The following is a 17,900-nucleotide window of genomic DNA, read 5'->3' on the forward strand; positions in this document are numbered from 1 at the left end:
ACCCTTTTTGAGTGTATAGCTCAGTGGTTTAAAATATATTCACATTGTTGTCTGATCGCCACCACCATCTGCCTCCAGAACTTTCCCACCTTCCCAGACAGAAACTCTGTTCCTGTTACACACTCCCAGCCCAGGCACCCACCATCTACTTCCTGTCTCTGTGGATCTGACTCCTCTAGGGACCTCTAGTAAGGGGAAGCCTACAGTGTTTGACTTTTTGTGACTGGTTGATTCATTTAGCACAGCGTGCTCAAGGGTTAAACTCCCTGGTTTTTTATCAGACTCACGAAGGGTCCCCACTGCCCTCGTAAAGGTTCTACAACCTCAGCTCTTCACTGGGCCATGGGGGTCAGGTGGGAGATGGCTCTGCTGAGCGCACGTGCTTTCCTTGTCGTTGATCTGTTTGGGCCGCCCCCTCTTCAGATGTCAGTGTCAAAACGGGCCCGGAAGGCCTCCAGCGACCTGGATCAGGCCAGCGTGTCCCCATCTGAGGAGGAGAACTCTGAGAGCTCGTCTGAGTCAGAGAAGACCAGTGACCAGGTGAGCAAGGGGTTGGCTCCTCGGGTTCACGGGGGTGCGATGCACAGGAGGCAGCTGAGCAGAGCAGTGGCCAGCCAATGGGGCCTGTTCAGCTCCCTTCTCTCTGCCTAGGACTTCACCCCTGAGAAGAAAGCCGTGGTCCGGGTGCCGCGGCGGGGCCCCCTGGCAGGACGGAAGAAAAAGGTAAAGGTGTTGGGTTTTCCACCCCCATACCCATCTGGGAGAAACTCTTAAACTCCAAGGTTACCAGCCACTGTCCACAATTAAAGTTGGGTTCTTTTTGGAGGAGGGTAGGGCGTAGGCCACAAGGAGACCCCAGGGCACCTCCGACCTCAGCCTCTGGTTTCACTGATGGCCTCAGCCCATAGTTCCTGAGTACTGTGTGTGCAGAGCACTTCCTAATGAGGAGATGACCTGGCTGCCGCCGCTGCTGACCAGAGTCTCCAGGCCGGTGCAGAAAGCGGGGTGCTGGGGTGCTGGCATCAGACAGCAGTGAAGCAGTTTTAGGTTCCCCATGTCGGGGGAAGGGCGGGGAGAGGAAGAGAGAAATCTGAGTGTTGTGTGTGTGAGTGTATGTGCTGTGTGTGCTTGTGCATGTGTGAGCATGTGTGTGCTTGCACCAGCGTACGTGTATGGTGTTTGCAAGTGTATGAGTGTGTTGTCTGGCATGTATAAGAATTACGTGAGAGTTGTGTCCGTGTGTGTGTGAGTGTGTGCGCGCTGAGGGCCCAGCAGAGTTCAAGGGCAGAGATGGTATAAGAGGGCATCTCATCTGGTTGGGCCTCCAGGCAAGACTTGGTGGTATTTGAAAAGCTTGCCACTGGGGAAAAAACTTATGTATCTTATTTAACCCCTGCACTTGACTCAGGGGCAAGGAGGTCTAGGTAACTGAGGTGAGCCAGGCACATTGGGGCTCCCTGTGATTCCAGGGCCTAAATGAAGCTTTTCTAATTTGGGGGAGGTGGATTTTTGTGGGTTGGGGGTCACAGGGGGTGCCGGGGTCTGCTCTCTCACTTCCATGCCCTGGCCTCTCCCAGAAGCCGCCCTCCGCCTCTGACTCAGACTCCAAACCAGAATCAGAAGGGGCCAAGGGTGAGCCAGTGGTGGTGGCCAGGTCGGCCTCCTCATCCTCTTTGGCCTCCTCATCCTCTTCTGACTCAGATGTATCAGTAAAGAAACCTCCCAGAAGCAGGAAGCCAGGTAGGATTGCTGACACCTGTCTTGACCTGGTTCCTTGGGCCCTTGCCTCTGGGCTGGCCTATGGGTGTCCCCCACCCCTCTTGGAGGCTGGTGGGGGAGAAGACTACCCCTCCTCCTTTTTCATAGCTGAGAAGCCTCCCCCAAAACCTCGCGGGCGGAAATTGAAGCCCGAACGACCCCCCAGCAGCTCAAGCAGTGACAGGTGGGTGACAGCCCCGGCTCACCTCTGGCAGGGCCCTCAGCCAGGCTGCGGGAGGGGGGGGGTCAGAGGCAGCACCTCCTGAGGACCAGGCCTCCCTCTAATTGGCCCACACCTCCAGCGACAGCGAGGAGGTCGACCGAATCAGCGAGTGGAAGCGCCGAGATGAGGAACGCCGCCGAGAGTTAGAGGCCCGGCGGCGCCGGGAGCAGGAGGAGGAGCTGCGGCGACTGCGGGAGCAGGAGAAGGAGGAGAAGGAGCGGAGGCGCGAGCGTGCCGAGCGCGGAGAGGCCCTCCATGGGGGCAGCGGGGGCAGCAGCGGCGATGAGCTCCGGGATGAGGAAGAGCCCGTCAGGAAGCAGCGTGGCCGGAAGGGTCGGGGACGGGGCCCCCAGTCCTCCTCTGACTCAGAGCCCGAGGCTGAGCTGGACAGAGAGGTGTGCCCAGCCTGGTGGGGTCACAGGGGCCTCATGGAGGGTGATGGGGAAGTGAGGGTGACTGAGGAGGCTTCTGCCAGTGGACAGGTCCATTTCTGCCAGTGGGGGCGGTGGGGACCACCAGGCACCGTGTGATGGTGCGGGGGGGCCGCCTCCCACTCTGGCGGCACTCACAGTCTGGCCTGAATCTGAGAGGCCGACTTCCCGGGCCCATTACATTCTAGACTGAGCCCAGGGTCCCGGTCGATATGGGGTGAGGGAAGCCTGGCGACACCTGTTCTCTCCCAGCTGCTCTCCTTTTTGTCCCCAAAGGGGAACCAAGTTCCTTGCCTCAGGGAGTGTCCTGCTTGGAAGGAGGAGTATGGTGGGCTGCCACGCTGGTGGACAGCCCTTTGAGAGGCTGAGCATCTGCGCTCTGGGGGTGGACTGGTCCCAGGGGTCTTCCCGTCCCGTCCTGTCTATTCCACCAGCTCCGAGCAGCGGAGGCGGTGGCAGGAAGTGTCGTGCCTTATTTCTAAGAGGGGCCGTTCAGGAGTTCAGGGCAAGCCTCTCCTGCCCCTGCTTTGCTGCCGCAGGTGAAGAAGTCGGCGAAGAAGCAGCCACAAAGCACAGAGCCTGTGAAGAGACCCAGCCAGAAGGAGAAGAGAGGCCGCCCTGAGGAGAAGCCCCGGTCCAGGTCAGCACTCACTTAGCCTGTCCTTCCACACTCCCCGAAGCCGTCTTGGTCCTCAAGGTCGTCAGCCTTCCGGGGAACCTCTTCTCTCAGGAGCGGCCCAGTTTCCCAACTTAGCGTGGTAGACAGACCGAGTTGAAGTGTCTCCTGTTCAGGACTGTGGTCCTGGCCTGAGTGCTTCTGATACTGAGTGGGTGGGGCCAGGGCTGCTGCTCCCCACCCCACAGTGCGCGGGACCGCCCCCCTCAGGGCATGGCCCAGCCCCAGTGTCAATGCCGAAGTGGGAAATTGTCCCCAGACCAGGTGTTCTTGGGCTTTTTAAATCCACTGCTCATCAAGGTGGGGGGGCGGCACCATTAGAAAAACTTTTTAAAATTAATTTATGAGAGAAAGAGAAACATTGATTTGTGGTTTCACTTATTTATACATTTGTTTGTTGATTCTTGTATGTACCCTGACCGGGGATTGAACCCACACTTTGGTATGTTGGGATGACGCTCTAACCAACTGAGCCACCCGCCAGGGCCCCCTGCCCTTTGTAAGTGATGTTCCACCGTCACTTGGAATCTGCCCACTGGGAACTTGGCAGTCGGACTGCCCGGTAGAGCAGAACCGGAGCTGTTGATGAGTGTCTGTCATCCGTGAGTGCCTATTAGTAACGCATTCACTAGGTTTTACATACTAGCTGTTAATCCTCAGCCACATTAAAAAATAATAATTTTGAGCTTTCACATGATTTGTCCCAGGTGCCTATCTTAGACCAGGTCACGATGGTCCCTGACCCTTCTTCCCAGCTTCCAGGGCCTCCTGAAAGTGTCCTCCTGTAGTTCCCAGCCCTCGGTGGGGAGGATGGTGGTGGTTGGGGTAGGGTGGCCTCGTGGATATTGTCAGAGGCCTAAGGGGAACGAGTCTTCACAGGCCCATGAAGGTGGAACGAACCCGGAAGCGGTCTGAAGGGTTCCTGCCGGACAGGAAGGTGGAGAAGAAGAAAGGTGAGGGACTGGCTGTCCCGGTCTCAGCCCAAGCTCTGGCCGCCCGAGGTTGCTGAGGTCGGGAGGAGGGAGGGCTGCATCTGTCGCTGTGCAGTGCTCAGGCAGGTTCTTGGCCACATCTGGCATGGCGGCCGAGGCCCAGGCGATGCGTTCTCTCCTGGCCACAGAACCTTCCGTGGAGGAGAAGCTTCAGAAGCTGCACAGCGAAATCAAGTACGCCCTAAAAGTCGATAACCCGGTAAGACCCTCCTTGGGGCCCCGGGGAGCCACCTGCCCTGAGTGAAGCAGTTCCTGCCACCCCACCATGTCTACAGCTCCCTCAGAAGTCTCTAGAAATGGAGGCGACTCCAGGGTCCCTTGGGGTAGTTGGAGCAGGGATCCCTGTGTGTGTCTGTCCCCCAGCTGAGGGCCGTCCTGAGGCGCAGTGTGCTTGGCGTCCTCACCAGGTGGCACTGTGGGCAGGCCCCAAGGATCCTCCAAGTTCTGGGTCTTTCTGCTGTCCTTGGGGTTCCTCATCACTAAGCACTCCCCACAGGGGAAGCTCCGGGGTAACCTTCTCTGACCCGTTGGGTCTTCCAAGTGCTGTCCCTCCTCCTTTTCTGCCCTGCAGGATGTGAAGAGGTGTTTGAATGCACTAGAGGAGCTTGGGACCCTGCAGGTGACCTCGCATATTCTCCAGAAGAACACTGATGTGGTGGCCACGTTGAAAAAGGTACAGCCGGAGCCCAGGGGTGGAAGGGGGCTGGGGCAGGTGGGTCCAAGCAGGCGGGGGTCTGCCAGGGAACTGGTGTTCCTGGCCATTGGTCAGTGGGGAGAAAGCCAGTGGGCTGGCTGAGCGCTGCCAGCTTCCAAGGGAGCTGAGGTGGTAGCAGCAATGGGGAGGGTCTCGGGTTGGGGGTGAGGCCAGTTGCATTCTCTGAGCCAGGCCTCTTGGTGGGCAGATTCGCCGTTACAAGGCCAACAAGGAGGTGATGGAGAAGGCAGCGGAAGTCTACACCCGGCTCAAGTCAAGGGTCCTGGGACCAAAGATCGAGGCTATACAGAAGGCAGCCAGAACCGGAGCAGAGAAGGAGCAGGCTGAGGCGGAAAAGGCCGAGGAGTCTCTGGTTGGAGAGGAGGCCCCGTCGGAGAGGGCTGAGGATGAGACCAGTGCTGGTGAGGAGCACTGACTCGGTGGTGTGCCCCCTGGTGCTCTCTGCACAGGCCTGGTGTGACCCCAAAGCAGCTGATGGCTGCTACACTCATACACCGAGGCTGCTGCCGGGTTCTGGACCCTCAGAGCCAGCTAGCGTAGGAGGCTGTGTGTGTGCTGGCCAGGTATGTATCAGCACTCCTGGGAGGCGCCAGCCTCAGCCTGGACCTGCAGGATCATGGGTGAGCTGAGAGGAGAAAGAGAGGACATTTCCAGCAGGGACACAGCCTCTGGGAGTGGGAGAGGGTGTTCATGCTGGGGTCACCTGGTCCTGATGACAGATGTTTGGAGCAGCCCTTCCCACTGACATCAAGTTGGCTTGGCTGAAAAAGCCTCAGCAGCCCAAGGAGTAGCCCAGAGGTTATCTTTCTCCTTATTTCCGTCCCATCCTCAGACACACGTTGACTGAGTGTCCCTTCCCCTCTTCAGGGGCCCAGCTCGCTGCAGAAGCACTGCAGCCGGCCAGGCCTGGTGGGGCTGACAGTCCCCGTGTGGTTGGGAGGCAGGGAGATAGAAGTGATTGTGGGAGCACGGGGCCAGGGCCTTTCAGGAGGGTCGCAGGTCCTCTCTCCCCAAGCTGGCTTGCTTTCCCACCCACTCTTGGTGGAAGGGGACGGGGGTCCTGGATGGTGGCACCACAGTGTCCCACACTGCCCTTCCACCCCCTCTCCACGCCCCTAGATCTCTCTGCCTCAGTGAATGGTGAGGCTGCATCCCAGAGGGGTGGAAGCACAGAGGACAAGGAGCAGGAGGAAGGACAGAACTCGGAAGAAGGGCCAGTGGGGGGCTCCTCCGAAGACCTGTTACACAACAAGTAAGTGTCCCTGGGGTCTGTAGCGCTGGGGGCTACTTTCTACAAGGGGGTGACGAGACTGGCAGAGAAAGCAGCTGCTGTCTTGAGTTGTTCCCAGTGGGCTGCTGGTGCTGGTCAGGGTCCCGGGGACTGGGCCTCCGTGTGTAGGCCTCTTATCCCCACCTTAGCAGACCCCAAGGACCCCAGTCAGGAGCTGCACTGCCCTGGGTCAGACCCTAGGGACAGTGGTTCCCTCCTGGCTCTCCGGGAGTGAGAGCAGGCAGGCTCTGTCACAAGCACCCTCGAGTCTGGTGTGTGGTCGTGCTAAAGACCCCAGACCACTCAATGCACACCCACTGCCCTGGGCATGGCGGGGGGAGGCTAGGACTTTCAGTCTGTCACTGCTGGATGGAGACAGATGGGCAGACAGGGAGGCACCCTGCTCACCCCACCGTGCTGTGCTTCACCAGCAGCGCAAGGGAGGGCCCCGATCTGGATGGGCCTGGGAAGGACCGGCAGGAGCGCCCGAGGGCGCGCATGGACTCTGAGTCCCTGGACGACGAGGACAGCTGAGCCCCGGGCAGCCCGGCGGCCAGGCCCCGCCCGTCACGTAGCTGCCCGTAGGCCTGCCCCATTCCTTCCCGGCCGCCCAGGGAGCAGGAAACTGTTGGGGAGATGCTGTTCATTTGTATTTGTCCCTCTGGGGTTTTTTCTGCCCGATTTCTGTGATTTCCAACCGATATGAAATGACTATAAAGGGTTTTTTTAATGAAAAAAAATCACTTTTATTGGCTTGGTTTTCTAGTGTTACTGGTGTAGCTGGGCTGGAATTGGGGAGTGGTCTGGAGCGATCAAGGGTCCACTTGGGGACAAAGTGTTCTAAGCCATAGTGTCACCATATACAGTGAATGTAAGTTTGGTTGTAATGGTGTTCCCATCCTGCTAGGGCTGACAGTGAAACAGTGGGATAGGAACGAGGCCTTTCCAAAAATAATAAAGGAAAAATAAAACTCTCTGAACTTTGAGGCTCAAACGGAGGCTGTGGTTTGATGTCCCGGGTTTGGCTTCCCAGTGCCCAGGAAGAAGGAGCAGAGAGGCTGAGTGGCTACCATGTTTTCCCCAGAAGCCACTGCCGTGCCCACCTGACTCAGCCGCTGTCCCTCTCGCCCAAGCTGCAGTTGGCACTGTAACCCATTGTCCATAAGGCAAGCCCCTGAGTGCCAGGCCAGGAGCATTCAGGCCTGGAAGCGTGCTCTGAGCCATCCATTGTCTTGACGTGTCCAGAGGACATAAGCACTGGGGGCAGGCCTCACTGTGTGACCGTGGGCGAGTGGCACTCCCTCTCTGGGCTTCTCTTCTCACTTGGACGGGGGTGACTCCAGCCTCACAGGACTGTGGATTCACACAGTGGTGCGGGGTGGGGGCTAGCTCTCAGCCAGGCACCCACACACAGCGGTTCCTGGTTAGACAGTGGCCCCTGGCTGTGTTCATCCATCCCAGCTGAGAGGGAGGGAGAGACCATGGTGTGGCAGGGGACTTCCTGAGTCCTGTCCATTTCCACACCTACCCCCACTGGTGTGACTGGACTTGAAGGCTAGTCACTTCGCCAGGTTTCTGTGACTTCTAGTCTTTACCTCTGATTACCTAACGTGGTGGAGGCTGAGGAGAGAGCGGCTCAGAAGGTTCTCCAGTTCCCAGGGCAGAGCCTCTCCCAGGCCTTGGAAGCCTTGGATAACCCTTGATGAGAGCCGGCCCCTCTGTCCTGGAGCTCCGAGCGCCTGATCGTTTCCAAGAAGAGGGTGCAGTGTGGGGTGTGCAGTTGGTGCGCGGTGAGTTCTGGGAGGGGGGAGCTCAGCACGGCTTGGGTGGGCTGCTACTGTTCTGACGTGCAGCTCCCAGCTGGAGAGAGGCCGAGGCTGGTGAGGGAGTCTTTCTTGGGTGAATATGGTGAGTTTTCCCATTTGGCTGCAGGGGCAGTGGATTCGGACCCCTGCCGCCGGGAAGGCAGGGCCCTTCCAAACCATGGCAGGCCCTAGTCTCCAACTTGGAATACCTTTCCAAGACCTGGGGGGTCATTCAGCACATTTGGTCACATCCTCCCTAGGGCCCTGTCCCCAGTGGGGAAAGTCCTTCTATTTGGCCATGGGCAGCCTCTGGGCCCAGGTGCCTCGGAGACCAGAACTTCAGCTGTCTAGTCATGTGATTGGCCTACAGGGCAGGGCAGGTGGGAGAGCGGAAGAAGCAGAAGGGGCTTGGTTTGTAACCGCTCTTGTCACCTTCGGGTGATGGAGTCCTCAAGGAGTGGCCCTACCGAGCCTAGGGGTGAGGGGGTTGCTGCTGGTGGCTTTGTTCTCAGGAAGCCCCTTCTCTCAGCCACGCTGGGGTTAGCAGAGGCAGTGAGACCCTGCCTCCGGATGACGGTGACATTCTGGTGCAGGGTGTTTGCTGAGGGCTAGGGAAGATGCCTTAGAGTCAGGGTGGAGGAGCGGGACAACCCGCCTATCTGGTAGCTGAAGGCCCAGACGACGGTGGAAGACCCAGGTCCCCTGCAAAGGTAATGGGGCTCCTAGTGTGGGGTGCTGGGTGGAGAATCTTCCAGACTCAGGCATATTCCACTTCTCTTTCCTAACTGGAAGGCTTGCTCAGGATTTTCCAGCACAGGCCCTCTGTCAATGGTCTTAGCTGCCCTGGGCTCCTAGGTCCAGCCGAGCTTGGGAAGAAAGATGGATGGCACAGTCTCAGAGCTGGGAGTGTGGCGCGTCTATTGTAGAAAGTCCTCTGTGCGCCAGCCAGCAGTGTCCAGTGCTTGGGGAGTTGGGGCTGGTTTGAGGTTGGGGAGGTTCTGAAGGGGGCCTATAGCTACTGCCCACCAGGGTGCAGGTCAAAGGGCCCCACCAGCCAGCTGAGTGGGGGGCTGTGCTGCACACTCTCCAGCAGCTTCTCCAGCCCTTGCCAGGCCTGGCCTACACTCTCACGGCTCTGGGCCAGGCGCTCGGCTGGCAGCTCTGTGATGGAGCTGGCAGAGGAGACGATGCCATAGAGCTCACAGAGGCTGTGTCGTGCTTGCCTCACCCGCTGCTGGAGCTCAGCCGGAAGACCCTGGAGGCCAGAGGCCAGGGTGCTGTAGGCCACGTGGAGCTGCTGCATGAGTCCGCAGGTTCTGGACAGAGCCTCTGCATCTGGCCCCTGTGGGAGGGAGAGATGTGCATAGTGTTCAGAGAGAAGACTCTGGGGGCATTGGCCCCTTGTACATACCTCCTCTTGGGCACTGGCTTTCTCCACTCTGCCTTTTGGACCTGGGTCTGGCCACGGCTGTCCTTCTGGAGCCTGCTTGGCCTTTTCAATCTGGAAAGAGTCCAGCAGAGAAATGGTGGCTTTGGGCAGGGCCCTTGTGCACACTTTGCCCCGGGAGCAGCATGCGGGGCCAGGAGCCTGGTGTCCAGCCTTTGTGTGGCATGGTTGCAAGGCCACGAACTTAGAGCCAACTGTGCCATCGTGGGCTTGTCTTCTCTTGCAAAGTGACCGTAACCCAAATTTCCATGGGGTCCTCAGATCAAATAACGGATAATGGGATCTTGTCACTCCCCAGCTCAAAGCCCTCCCATGGCTCCCCAGTGCCTGTTGGATAAGACCGACACCACCGTGGTCGGTGTGATCTACCCCTTGGGCCTCTGAGACCTGTCCCACTTGCACCCTGTCACGATCTCTGCACATCACTGATCCTGAGATCCCTCAGCTCCCGCTGCCCTGTCCCCACCCTCACTTCGCCCTGGGTGCCCTGGGTGCACTGGGTGCCCTTCTGCCCCGTGAACACCCAGCTTGTTATTGAGCACACTTTGTTTTTTAGAGAGAGAGAAAGAGAAACATTGATTTGTTGTTTCACCCCTTTACACATTCATTTATTGATTATGTGCCCTGACTAGGTGTCAGACTTGCAGCCTTGGTGTATCAGAGCAGTATTTGAACTGACAGAGCTGCCTGGTCAGGGCTGAGCACTCGGTTCTGGTGGTCCCCACTTCCCCCCAGCTCTGCATGGCTCTCCTTGTCATACACAGTGTGGCTCGAGGGGGTGCGCTCCTGCCCCGCCCAGGCTCTCTCTGCATGGTTGTCTTGGTTCCTTCTTTGCACCCCCGTTTTCTGGAGGTGTAGCACTTTCCCCCTTTATCTCCATTTTACTTTCCACAGTTTCCGTTCCCAAGGTCAGCCACAATTCGAAAATATTAAATGGGAAATTCCAGAAATAAACTGCGTAATTCTCAAGTAGCCCATTGTTCTGAGTGGTGTGATGAACTCTCACGTGGCCTTGCTCTGTCCCACCTGGGGCAGGACTCATCCCCTTGTGCACTGTATCCACGCTGTAGATGCCCCACCGCCTTTCAGGCACACAGTAGGCATCTCAGCTATCAGATGGGGGTACCACAGGGCTCATATATAAGTCACCCTTATTTTTTTTTAAGTTTTTTTTTCAGGGGAGAAGGGAGAAAGGGAGAGAAACACTGATGTATGGTTGCCTCTTGTGCGCCCCCCACGGGCACATGCCTGGGACCTGGCCTGCCACCCAGGCGTGTACCCGTGACCCTTTGCTTTCACAGGCACCCGGTGCTCAATTCACTGAGCCACACCACCAGGGCAAGTGACTCTTATTTTAATGCCACATTAACATTGCTTTTATTACAGTGTAAGTTCTATTTATAGAACAGTAATTTATTATTACTGTTAACCTTTTACTGTGTCTAAATAAATTGTAAATTAAACTTTGTCATAGGTATGTATGTGTAGGAAAAAACCATAGTATTTGTAGGATTTGGTACTATCTGTGGTGTCAGGCATCTACAGTGGGTCTTGGAATGTATTTCCCACAGATGGTAGGGGGGAGCGGAATGGTCTGTTTGATTTTGTTGTCTCGCTCTGTGGGACACAAGCCCCGTGAGAGCAGTGTGTGGTCATCTGAGTGGCTGACAGATGTTAGATCACTGCATGTCAGTGGGAAAGCCATGGGGAGATATTTTCAGGAAGGGGCCCTGTACAGGGGAGGACACTTACCATACTGAAGGAGTCCTCAAGCAGGGCCAGCGTGGCTCTGGCCTGGAACTGGCCATGCTGCAGGTGGCTCATGGCGTGCTCAAAGGCTCGCTGACGGAAGCCGTGGGCCAGGTCACCGAGACGCACGAAGTAGCTCCTCTGGTCTCCTGCAGGTACTCTGGGCCCAGGCTCAGAGGCCACCAACTGAGCTGCAAGGGAAGATGCTCTTACTCAGATGGAGAGGTTGAAGGGCCATCCAATTCGTGGATTGGACAGATGACAAGCCCTCACTAGGACCGGGGACCCGGCCCACCTCATTCTCACCTTGCTCCTCAGCATTCATAGGGTGGAAGATCTCCCCCAACTCCTCCAGCTCATCTGAGAGTGTCGTGAAACCCGTAACACCTTCGTGGCTGCGTGCAGTAGCTATACACCCAGCCTTTTCCTTGCCCAGGCCCGCGCCTTGTGTGAATGTTACTACAGTAGAAACAAGGCCATGGCTGTCCGTGGTGGCTTCTCTGGCAAGGTCCTGGCCTACATATGGAGTGTCAGGGAGGCTGGAGACCCTGCAAGACTGAGCTTCCTCAGAGTTCAGGATACTTTCTTCCCCACATTTGTCGAGGTCCCTGCTGTTGATGAATCCACTAGAGGAGCTTTCCTCAGCGCCAGGTAACCAATTCTGTACAGTGCCAGCCCCAGTCTGGACGGCGCCCTTGGCCACAGCCATTGCCCCAGTGAGACCAGTGGACACTGCGTCCTTGGTGCCAGTGAGGACGGTCTTGGTGGTGTCCATACCTGTCTGGACGGTACCCTTGGCCATACCCATTGCCCCAGTGAGGCCAGTGGACATTGCGTCTTTGGTGCCAGTGAGGACAGTCTTGGTGGTGTCCATGCCAGTCTGGACAGCGCCCTTGGCCACACCCATTGCCCCAGTGAGGCCAGTGGACACTGCGTCCTTGGTGCCAGTGAGGACGGTCTTGGTGGTTTCCATACCAGTCTGGATGGCGCCCTTGGCAACACCCACCGCTCCTGTGACTCCACTGGCCACGGCCTCCTTGGTTCCTGTGAGCACAGGTTGGGTCATGCCGAGTCCTCCCTGGACCACGTCTTTAGCTGAGTCCATCACATTGGCCACCCCAGAGGAGATGGCATCCTTGGTTTTGGTCATTGTGGAGCACACCAGGTCCTTCGCCCCGGAGATCATCTGGTGAGAAAGGACACGTGTGGTTGAGAGCAGAGCTGGGAGGCGCTTCCCACCCCAGACTTCTGCCAGCCTGCCTGCTGAGGCACCTGGTGAGTGGGGTCTGTCACCCGGAGGCCCATGGCCGCACTGCCCGCCCCGATGTTCCTGTGGTTTTCCAGCACTTGGCCTCAATGAGCTCCCTCATGGTGTCAACTTTTATTGCCTTGATTCACTAGACCTCGTGGCTGACAGCAGGCCCCTCTCACCTTTGGAACCCTTGACAAGGTGCCTTGGCCTTCTGGTCAGCAAACCATTGAATTACCTATTTTTGCTCACTTTTGGCAGAATTTGAACCTGGTGTGCCCTGTTGTAGTAGGGAGATCAAAATGCTTGTTAAAATGAGTGTGTCCAACTAAGAGAAGGGGATGAGCGTTGGGAAAAGTAGCAAATGCAACATAGAGGGACAGGTGTTGGGTTCGAGCCATAGGGAGTTGTCAGTAACTTTATTTGTTCATTTATTTTTAAGATTTTATTTATTTTTAGACAGAGGGGAAGGAAGAGAGAAAGGGAGAGGAACAATGTGTGGTTGCCTCTCCTGCACCCACAACTGGGGACCTGGCCCGCAACCAGGCATGTGCCCTGACTGGGAATGGAACCAGTGACCCTTTGGTTCACAGGCTGGTGCTCAATCCACTGGGCCACACCAGCCAGAGCAATAACTATTTTTTAACCTACCTGGTGGTGGTTGTCCTTAGTCCAACCAAACTGCCCAAGGGTTGTAATGGCCCAGGGTCGCCACCACTCGGGCAGCCATGAGTGTGCTGTCTGCACCTCAGTTGATTCTCGTGATGGGTGATCCTGCTCCCCACGCCCCGGGAGTGGGGACGCTGGGTGAAATCTGGGGCTGTCTGTGATCATGTGACTGTTGGGAGGGGGTGCTATTTGCATTGAATGGGTGGGGACATCAGATGCTGTACAAACCCCACCATGCCCAGGAGCGCCTCACAACCAAGAATGGTCCTGCCCAGATGGCCACCATGCTGACGCTGAGAAACTCTGAAGTTTTATTCTCACTGCCTGCCTCCTGCCCAGCATTGAATCAAGTGGGAACCTTGGGCTCTGTGCCTAAAGAGATCCAGGTTCAAATCTCACCTCTTCTCTGCACTCACTGTGTGAAAGCCACATCCCCTTTCTGAGCCAGTTTCTGAAAAGTGGTAGTTAAAAGCATCTCTTTCAAGGATTGCGGAGGAAGCAAGTCACAAGGCACCTAAAGCACTTGCAGGTAGTAGGTGCTCAGTTAAGACGAGTGGAGGGGAGCAGAGAACACACACATGATGGGAGGCGGCTAAGGGATCTGTCAATTTGGGCTGGAAGGACCTGCCGAGGTTCCTCACCCTGTGAGGTGCTAAGACCTGGTGGAAGGAGGCAGGGGGCAGAGGGCGACTGGGAAGAGCAGAGGAGTTCCTGTTGGTCTTCTGCCACCCTGCTGTGGCTGCACCTGGCATACATCAGCCCCTTTGCTTGGCCCAGCTGTGGGGACAGGATAACATGCAGTCACCATGTATTCAGGAAGGAGGGTGAATGCTGCATTGGTGCGTTTTAGCCTCCGCCCTGGGTTCAAAGCTCATTACCATGTCCTGCTGTGTGACCTTTGGCAGGTGGCTCAGCTTCTCAGTGCCTCAGCTATCATGTGGGATACTATTTACTCCCTCACAGGCTGGTTGGGAGGATTAACTATTAAGGAGCACGTATAAAGCATGGTGTCCAGAGCCTAGTGTGGTGAGTGAGTTGCTGTTGGGGTCACGTCATGCTAGACAGAGTGAGGGGCTCTCAGTAGTCTGTTTGGAGCCTGACTGTGCTAGGCAGTACTGTACCCATTTCACAGATGTGGAAGTAGAGGCTCAAAGGGGAAGGCTCTGCCTGAATTCCCGTGGTAGGACACACAGGGGTGTCCACTCTCTCCTTCAGTAGGAACCCAAACATCCCCGAGGGAGGCAGAGGCCATCACACCAAGCTCTGGCAGCACCTCTCACCTTGTCTGAAGGCGGCGGCATCATCTCCACCTCCCTTGCCGTCTGCTTCGGGCTGGTAGCTGCTATGGGGACAGGAGCTGGTCAGGCACTCCGGGGAAGGCAAGGGAAGCAAGCTGGCATCAGCCACCCTGGTGCCTGTTGTGCAATTGACAGGCACAGCCCGAAAGGTCAGGAATGTGCCAGCCACTGTGCCAGGGACAACAGGAGTTGACATCCATGGCCATGGGCTGGGCTCCCTTTGACCCGCCACCCAGGGCCTTTGTTTTCTGGAACAGGGGCTCCCTGGTGTTTTCTCTGCCTGGGCCCAGGGTGTGGGAGGCCCACCCAGGGAGGCCACAGGAAGAGTCAGAGCCCCACCCCACCCCTGCCACAGCTGGCAGTTGCCTGTCAGACCTGGGTATGTGGAGCAGAAGTCAGCCACCAAGGGCCCTGGGCCTAGGAGCAGGCCCCGCCCAGGCAGCCGCCCCAACCCTGGCCTGTCCCCTGCACCAGCCCCTCTTTGTGTCCAGCGTACACTGGCTGAGTAACTGGAGGGTGGGGAGACCCCCAGGCTCTGCCACCCCAGGGAAGCCACTGTCCCTCTTTGGGAACCAGGGTCACCACCCGCAGTAAGTTCACCCTTGTGGGACACCCAGCGTCTGGTGCACGGGCATTGCAAACAGGCTGATGGGGGCTGGGGGGTGAATGTAGGTGGTACTGCAGGGTGACAGGCTGTGTTCACACCCCCACTTTTGCTGCTTATGCCACTTTGGGCCGCACACTTGCCACATTTATGCCTCAGTTTCTCCATCTGGTAGTAAATGAGCAATGCCAGTCCCATATAAAATGCCCCCAAAGTGGCCAGACGTCCCTACTAGAAGCTTTCCTATTGCTGGGTCCCCCTCCAGGGGCCCCACCCTATGAACCTGTGCACTCACCCTGGGCCCGGGGATGGGTGGCTTGGGGGGTGGTAGTACCTGAGGGATCAGTGACTGGTTGGACCTCTTTCGCTGGACCTTGGGCATTGGCCACCAGGTTCCGAGCAGAACTGAAGCCAGGCAGGAACCCCAAGAAGCTGCCCAGGATCTGTGTGGGGAGGGGCAACGTGAGAAGGGCTGGGCTGGGCTGGGGTAGGGGAGAGCATCAGCCAGCCCTGGGCTTCCACACCTCCTCAGGCCCTTGCTTTTGGGTGGCCTTGAGTTTCAAGCCTCAGTTTCTTCATCTGGACAATGGGCAGATGCCTGTGGCCTCCCATGGACAGAGGAGAAGGTTGTCCTAGTCTCCAAGGCCTCCTTCCACGGCCCGCATTTCACAGATGGAGATAGGGAGGCTCCGAGGGCCGTGGCCCACCCAGTTATGCAGGAAAGGAGCTGAGGTCAGCATGAGCCACCCCCCACCCCCAGCTTGGGACAGGAGGGAAGAGCCACCCAGGAAGCCTTTCCCAGACCCGAGGACTGTGGAGGTCACCTCCCCAAGGTTCTGGGGCATCTCCCGCTCCTGTGCCTCCCCTTACCTTGCCCTTGGGTTTGGGCTCCCGGCCTCCTTCCCCTTGAGCAGACATGTTAATACTATAAGCAGCTGGAAGGGGGCAGAGAGAGTTTGTAAATGGGGGCTCCCAAGTCTCCTGCCCCACACCCACACCCCCAGGCATTCCCAGATACCCTCCTGGGGACCTGGCCTCACCCTGGCATTGCTCACCTAGACTGTGTAAGGGTCCTTTGGAGTGACTGGTGGCGCAGCTGGCAGCTGGCTCTGCTTTCTGCTCCCAGGCCTTATAGGGTCCGGGGCAGGCACGGGCCTGGCCAGCAGAGGCAGGCAGCCAGCGGGCTGGGGGAGGGCCCTGGACAGTCACGTGTGTGCCTGCCCAGCCCAGCATGGGCTCTGGGCCCGCACCTTTCCCCTTCTCTCAGTACTAGGCCACCTCTGCTCACAGCACCACCCCCACCAAGCTGAGTGAGTCACAGGCCATCCTGTGCCCCTGCAACGTGGTCCGTATGCCCTTTTGCCCTGTTCTTTTCATCCATGAAATGGGCATGGTTCAAATCTCAGCTCCACTGGGATGCCTTGGCCACAGTTTTCCCTTCGGACTTCTCACTGTGGCTCACGGTGTGCTGTTTCCCTTCTGCTTTTATCTCCCCCGGTTGTCTTCCCCTTGATTACTCCAGCCACACTGGACCCACATGCTGGGGCCTTCTTGCTGCTCTTCCAAATCTCCAGGTGAGGTCCTGCCCCAGGGCCTTTGCATGGGCTTTCCCTTCTGCCTACAGCACTCTTCCCCAGACACCCACCCTCCCTGTGTTTCCTGCAGTAGGACAATACCTAGCACACAGTTGGCACTTAAAAAATATTTGGTTAAATGGGCCACCTCACTTAATAAATGTTTGGTTGTGAGTGTGAAAACAGGTCACAACCTGTTTATCCCTGTGCCTGGTACCCAGCAGGTGCTCAACAGACATTAGCTTAGCATTGTCCAGGCAGAGAGAAGCAGCAGCTGTCCTCAGCAGGGAGGGGGCATGTTGCTCTCTTGGGACTAATGTGTAGACCAAGAGAGAGCACTGACAGAGCTGGGGCCACCCAAAGAGTGAGAACTAGGCCTGGTAGGCTTGGGCTAATCCAAGGTGGCTTCCTGGAAGAGGCTTTTTGTGCCTGAGGCCACAGAGCCAGGAAGTGGCAGAGACTGCATTCAGATCAGACCCTGAGCCTGTGTGCAGAGCGACCTGGCTGTGGATAGGTGCACAGGTGACCAGAGGAGTGACTGCCATGCCCTCCCTGGGCAATTTCCCTCCTGCCTGCCCCCGAAGCAGGCATACCAGTCATGTGCCCGTGGGAGCTGTGGAGAGACCCCTTGGCGGCTCTGGGCTCTGAGCTGGGAGAGGGGAGGGTCCTGTGTCCAGGCCTCATGACTCCCAGGTTGTCTTCTTGGAGCCGTCACTGTTTGTCAAACAGTCAAGGAACAAAATGGGGATCCCCTAACCTCTCTCCAGCCAACACTTCCTAAAGGTGACAGTGAGTTGGGCGGACCCTGGGAGTGCTCCTCTCCTCAGGGCTGCCACAGCACCCCGAGGGAAAGGGGAACCCAGCAATAATAACAAAAATGACCTTAAACACCAAGTCAGGTCTTGTCCCTCTCCTGCCCACAGCCCTCCAGGGCTCCCATCTCCCTCGGGGTAAAGGCCCAAGTTCTCCCCGTGGCCCATAGGCCCTGGATGACCTGCTCCTGTCCCCTCGCTGTCCTCCCGTATTTTCTCTGTCTCTGCTGCAGCCACACAGGCCTCTCTGCTCTTTCTCCAACAGGCCAGGCCAGGTCCAGCCCCAGGGCCTTTGCATAGGCTGTGCCCCCCGCCTGGCATGTTCTTCAGTCTTTGCTCATATGTCACCTCCTCTATTTAAAAATATGCATCCTTCTTCAACCCCCCACACTTCCCATTGTCCTTCCCTTTTATTTTTCTCATCATTCTAACACCAAGAGGAGTAATTTACTTATTTTGTTTATTATCTGTCTCCTACTGTATTATTAGGTCATAGAGGGTAGGATTTGTATCCATTTTGTTCTCTGCCTGGCACACAACCTGTGGGCAAGGCTGGGATTCAACCCCCGGGCACCAGGGGGCCAGGGAGGTTCCTGAGCAGGGGCAGGGAAGTGAGTCTGGCTGGTGG

General features: G+C 57.3%; 2 protein-coding genes across 2 annotated transcripts in view; one reads left to right on the top strand and one right to left on the bottom strand.

Annotated features, from left to right (window-relative positions):
- The window catches only part of HDGFL2 (HDGF like 2), a 19,388-nt gene extending 12,329 nt beyond the window's left edge, over window positions 1-7,059 (top strand). Inside the window, exons 5-16 of the mRNA XM_037042601.1 lie at window positions 424-540; window positions 652-723; window positions 1,578-1,740; window positions 1,867-1,942; window positions 2,061-2,376; window positions 2,952-3,052; window positions 3,968-4,041; window positions 4,209-4,279; window positions 4,652-4,753; window positions 4,983-5,196; window positions 5,915-6,047; window positions 6,497-7,059. Coding sequence (XP_036898496.1) covers window positions 424-540; window positions 652-723; window positions 1,578-1,740; window positions 1,867-1,942; window positions 2,061-2,376; window positions 2,952-3,052; window positions 3,968-4,041; window positions 4,209-4,279; window positions 4,652-4,753; window positions 4,983-5,196; window positions 5,915-6,047; window positions 6,497-6,599 — 1,542 coding nt within the window. The 3' untranslated portion in view covers window positions 6,600-7,059. The remainder of the gene's footprint in view (window positions 1-423; window positions 541-651; window positions 724-1,577; window positions 1,741-1,866; window positions 1,943-2,060; window positions 2,377-2,951; window positions 3,053-3,967; window positions 4,042-4,208; window positions 4,280-4,651; window positions 4,754-4,982; window positions 5,197-5,914; window positions 6,048-6,496) is intronic.
- Window positions 6,787-16,117, bottom strand: PLIN4 (perilipin 4). Its single transcript, XM_037042603.1, has 8 exons — window positions 15,942-16,117; window positions 15,757-15,821; window positions 15,182-15,329; window positions 14,265-14,326; window positions 11,373-12,252; window positions 11,070-11,257; window positions 9,282-9,371; window positions 6,787-9,212 (listed from the first exon to the last, which is right to left on the bottom strand). Exons 2-8 carry the CDS (start codon window positions 15,802-15,804, stop codon window positions 8,886-8,888), a joined length of 1,743 nt encoding a protein of 580 aa, XP_036898498.1. The 5' UTR covers window positions 15,805-15,821; window positions 15,942-16,117; the 3' UTR covers window positions 6,787-8,885.
- Window positions 16,118-17,900: the final 1,783 nt, after the last annotated feature.

The sequence above is a fragment of the Sturnira hondurensis genome, unplaced genomic scaffold (assembly GCF_014824575.4).
Source record: "Sturnira hondurensis isolate 20B ecotype Veracruz unplaced genomic scaffold, ASM1482457v3 Scaffold0003693, whole genome shotgun sequence".
In the NCBI taxonomy this organism is placed as follows: domain Eukaryota; kingdom Metazoa; phylum Chordata; class Mammalia; order Chiroptera; family Phyllostomidae; genus Sturnira; species Sturnira hondurensis.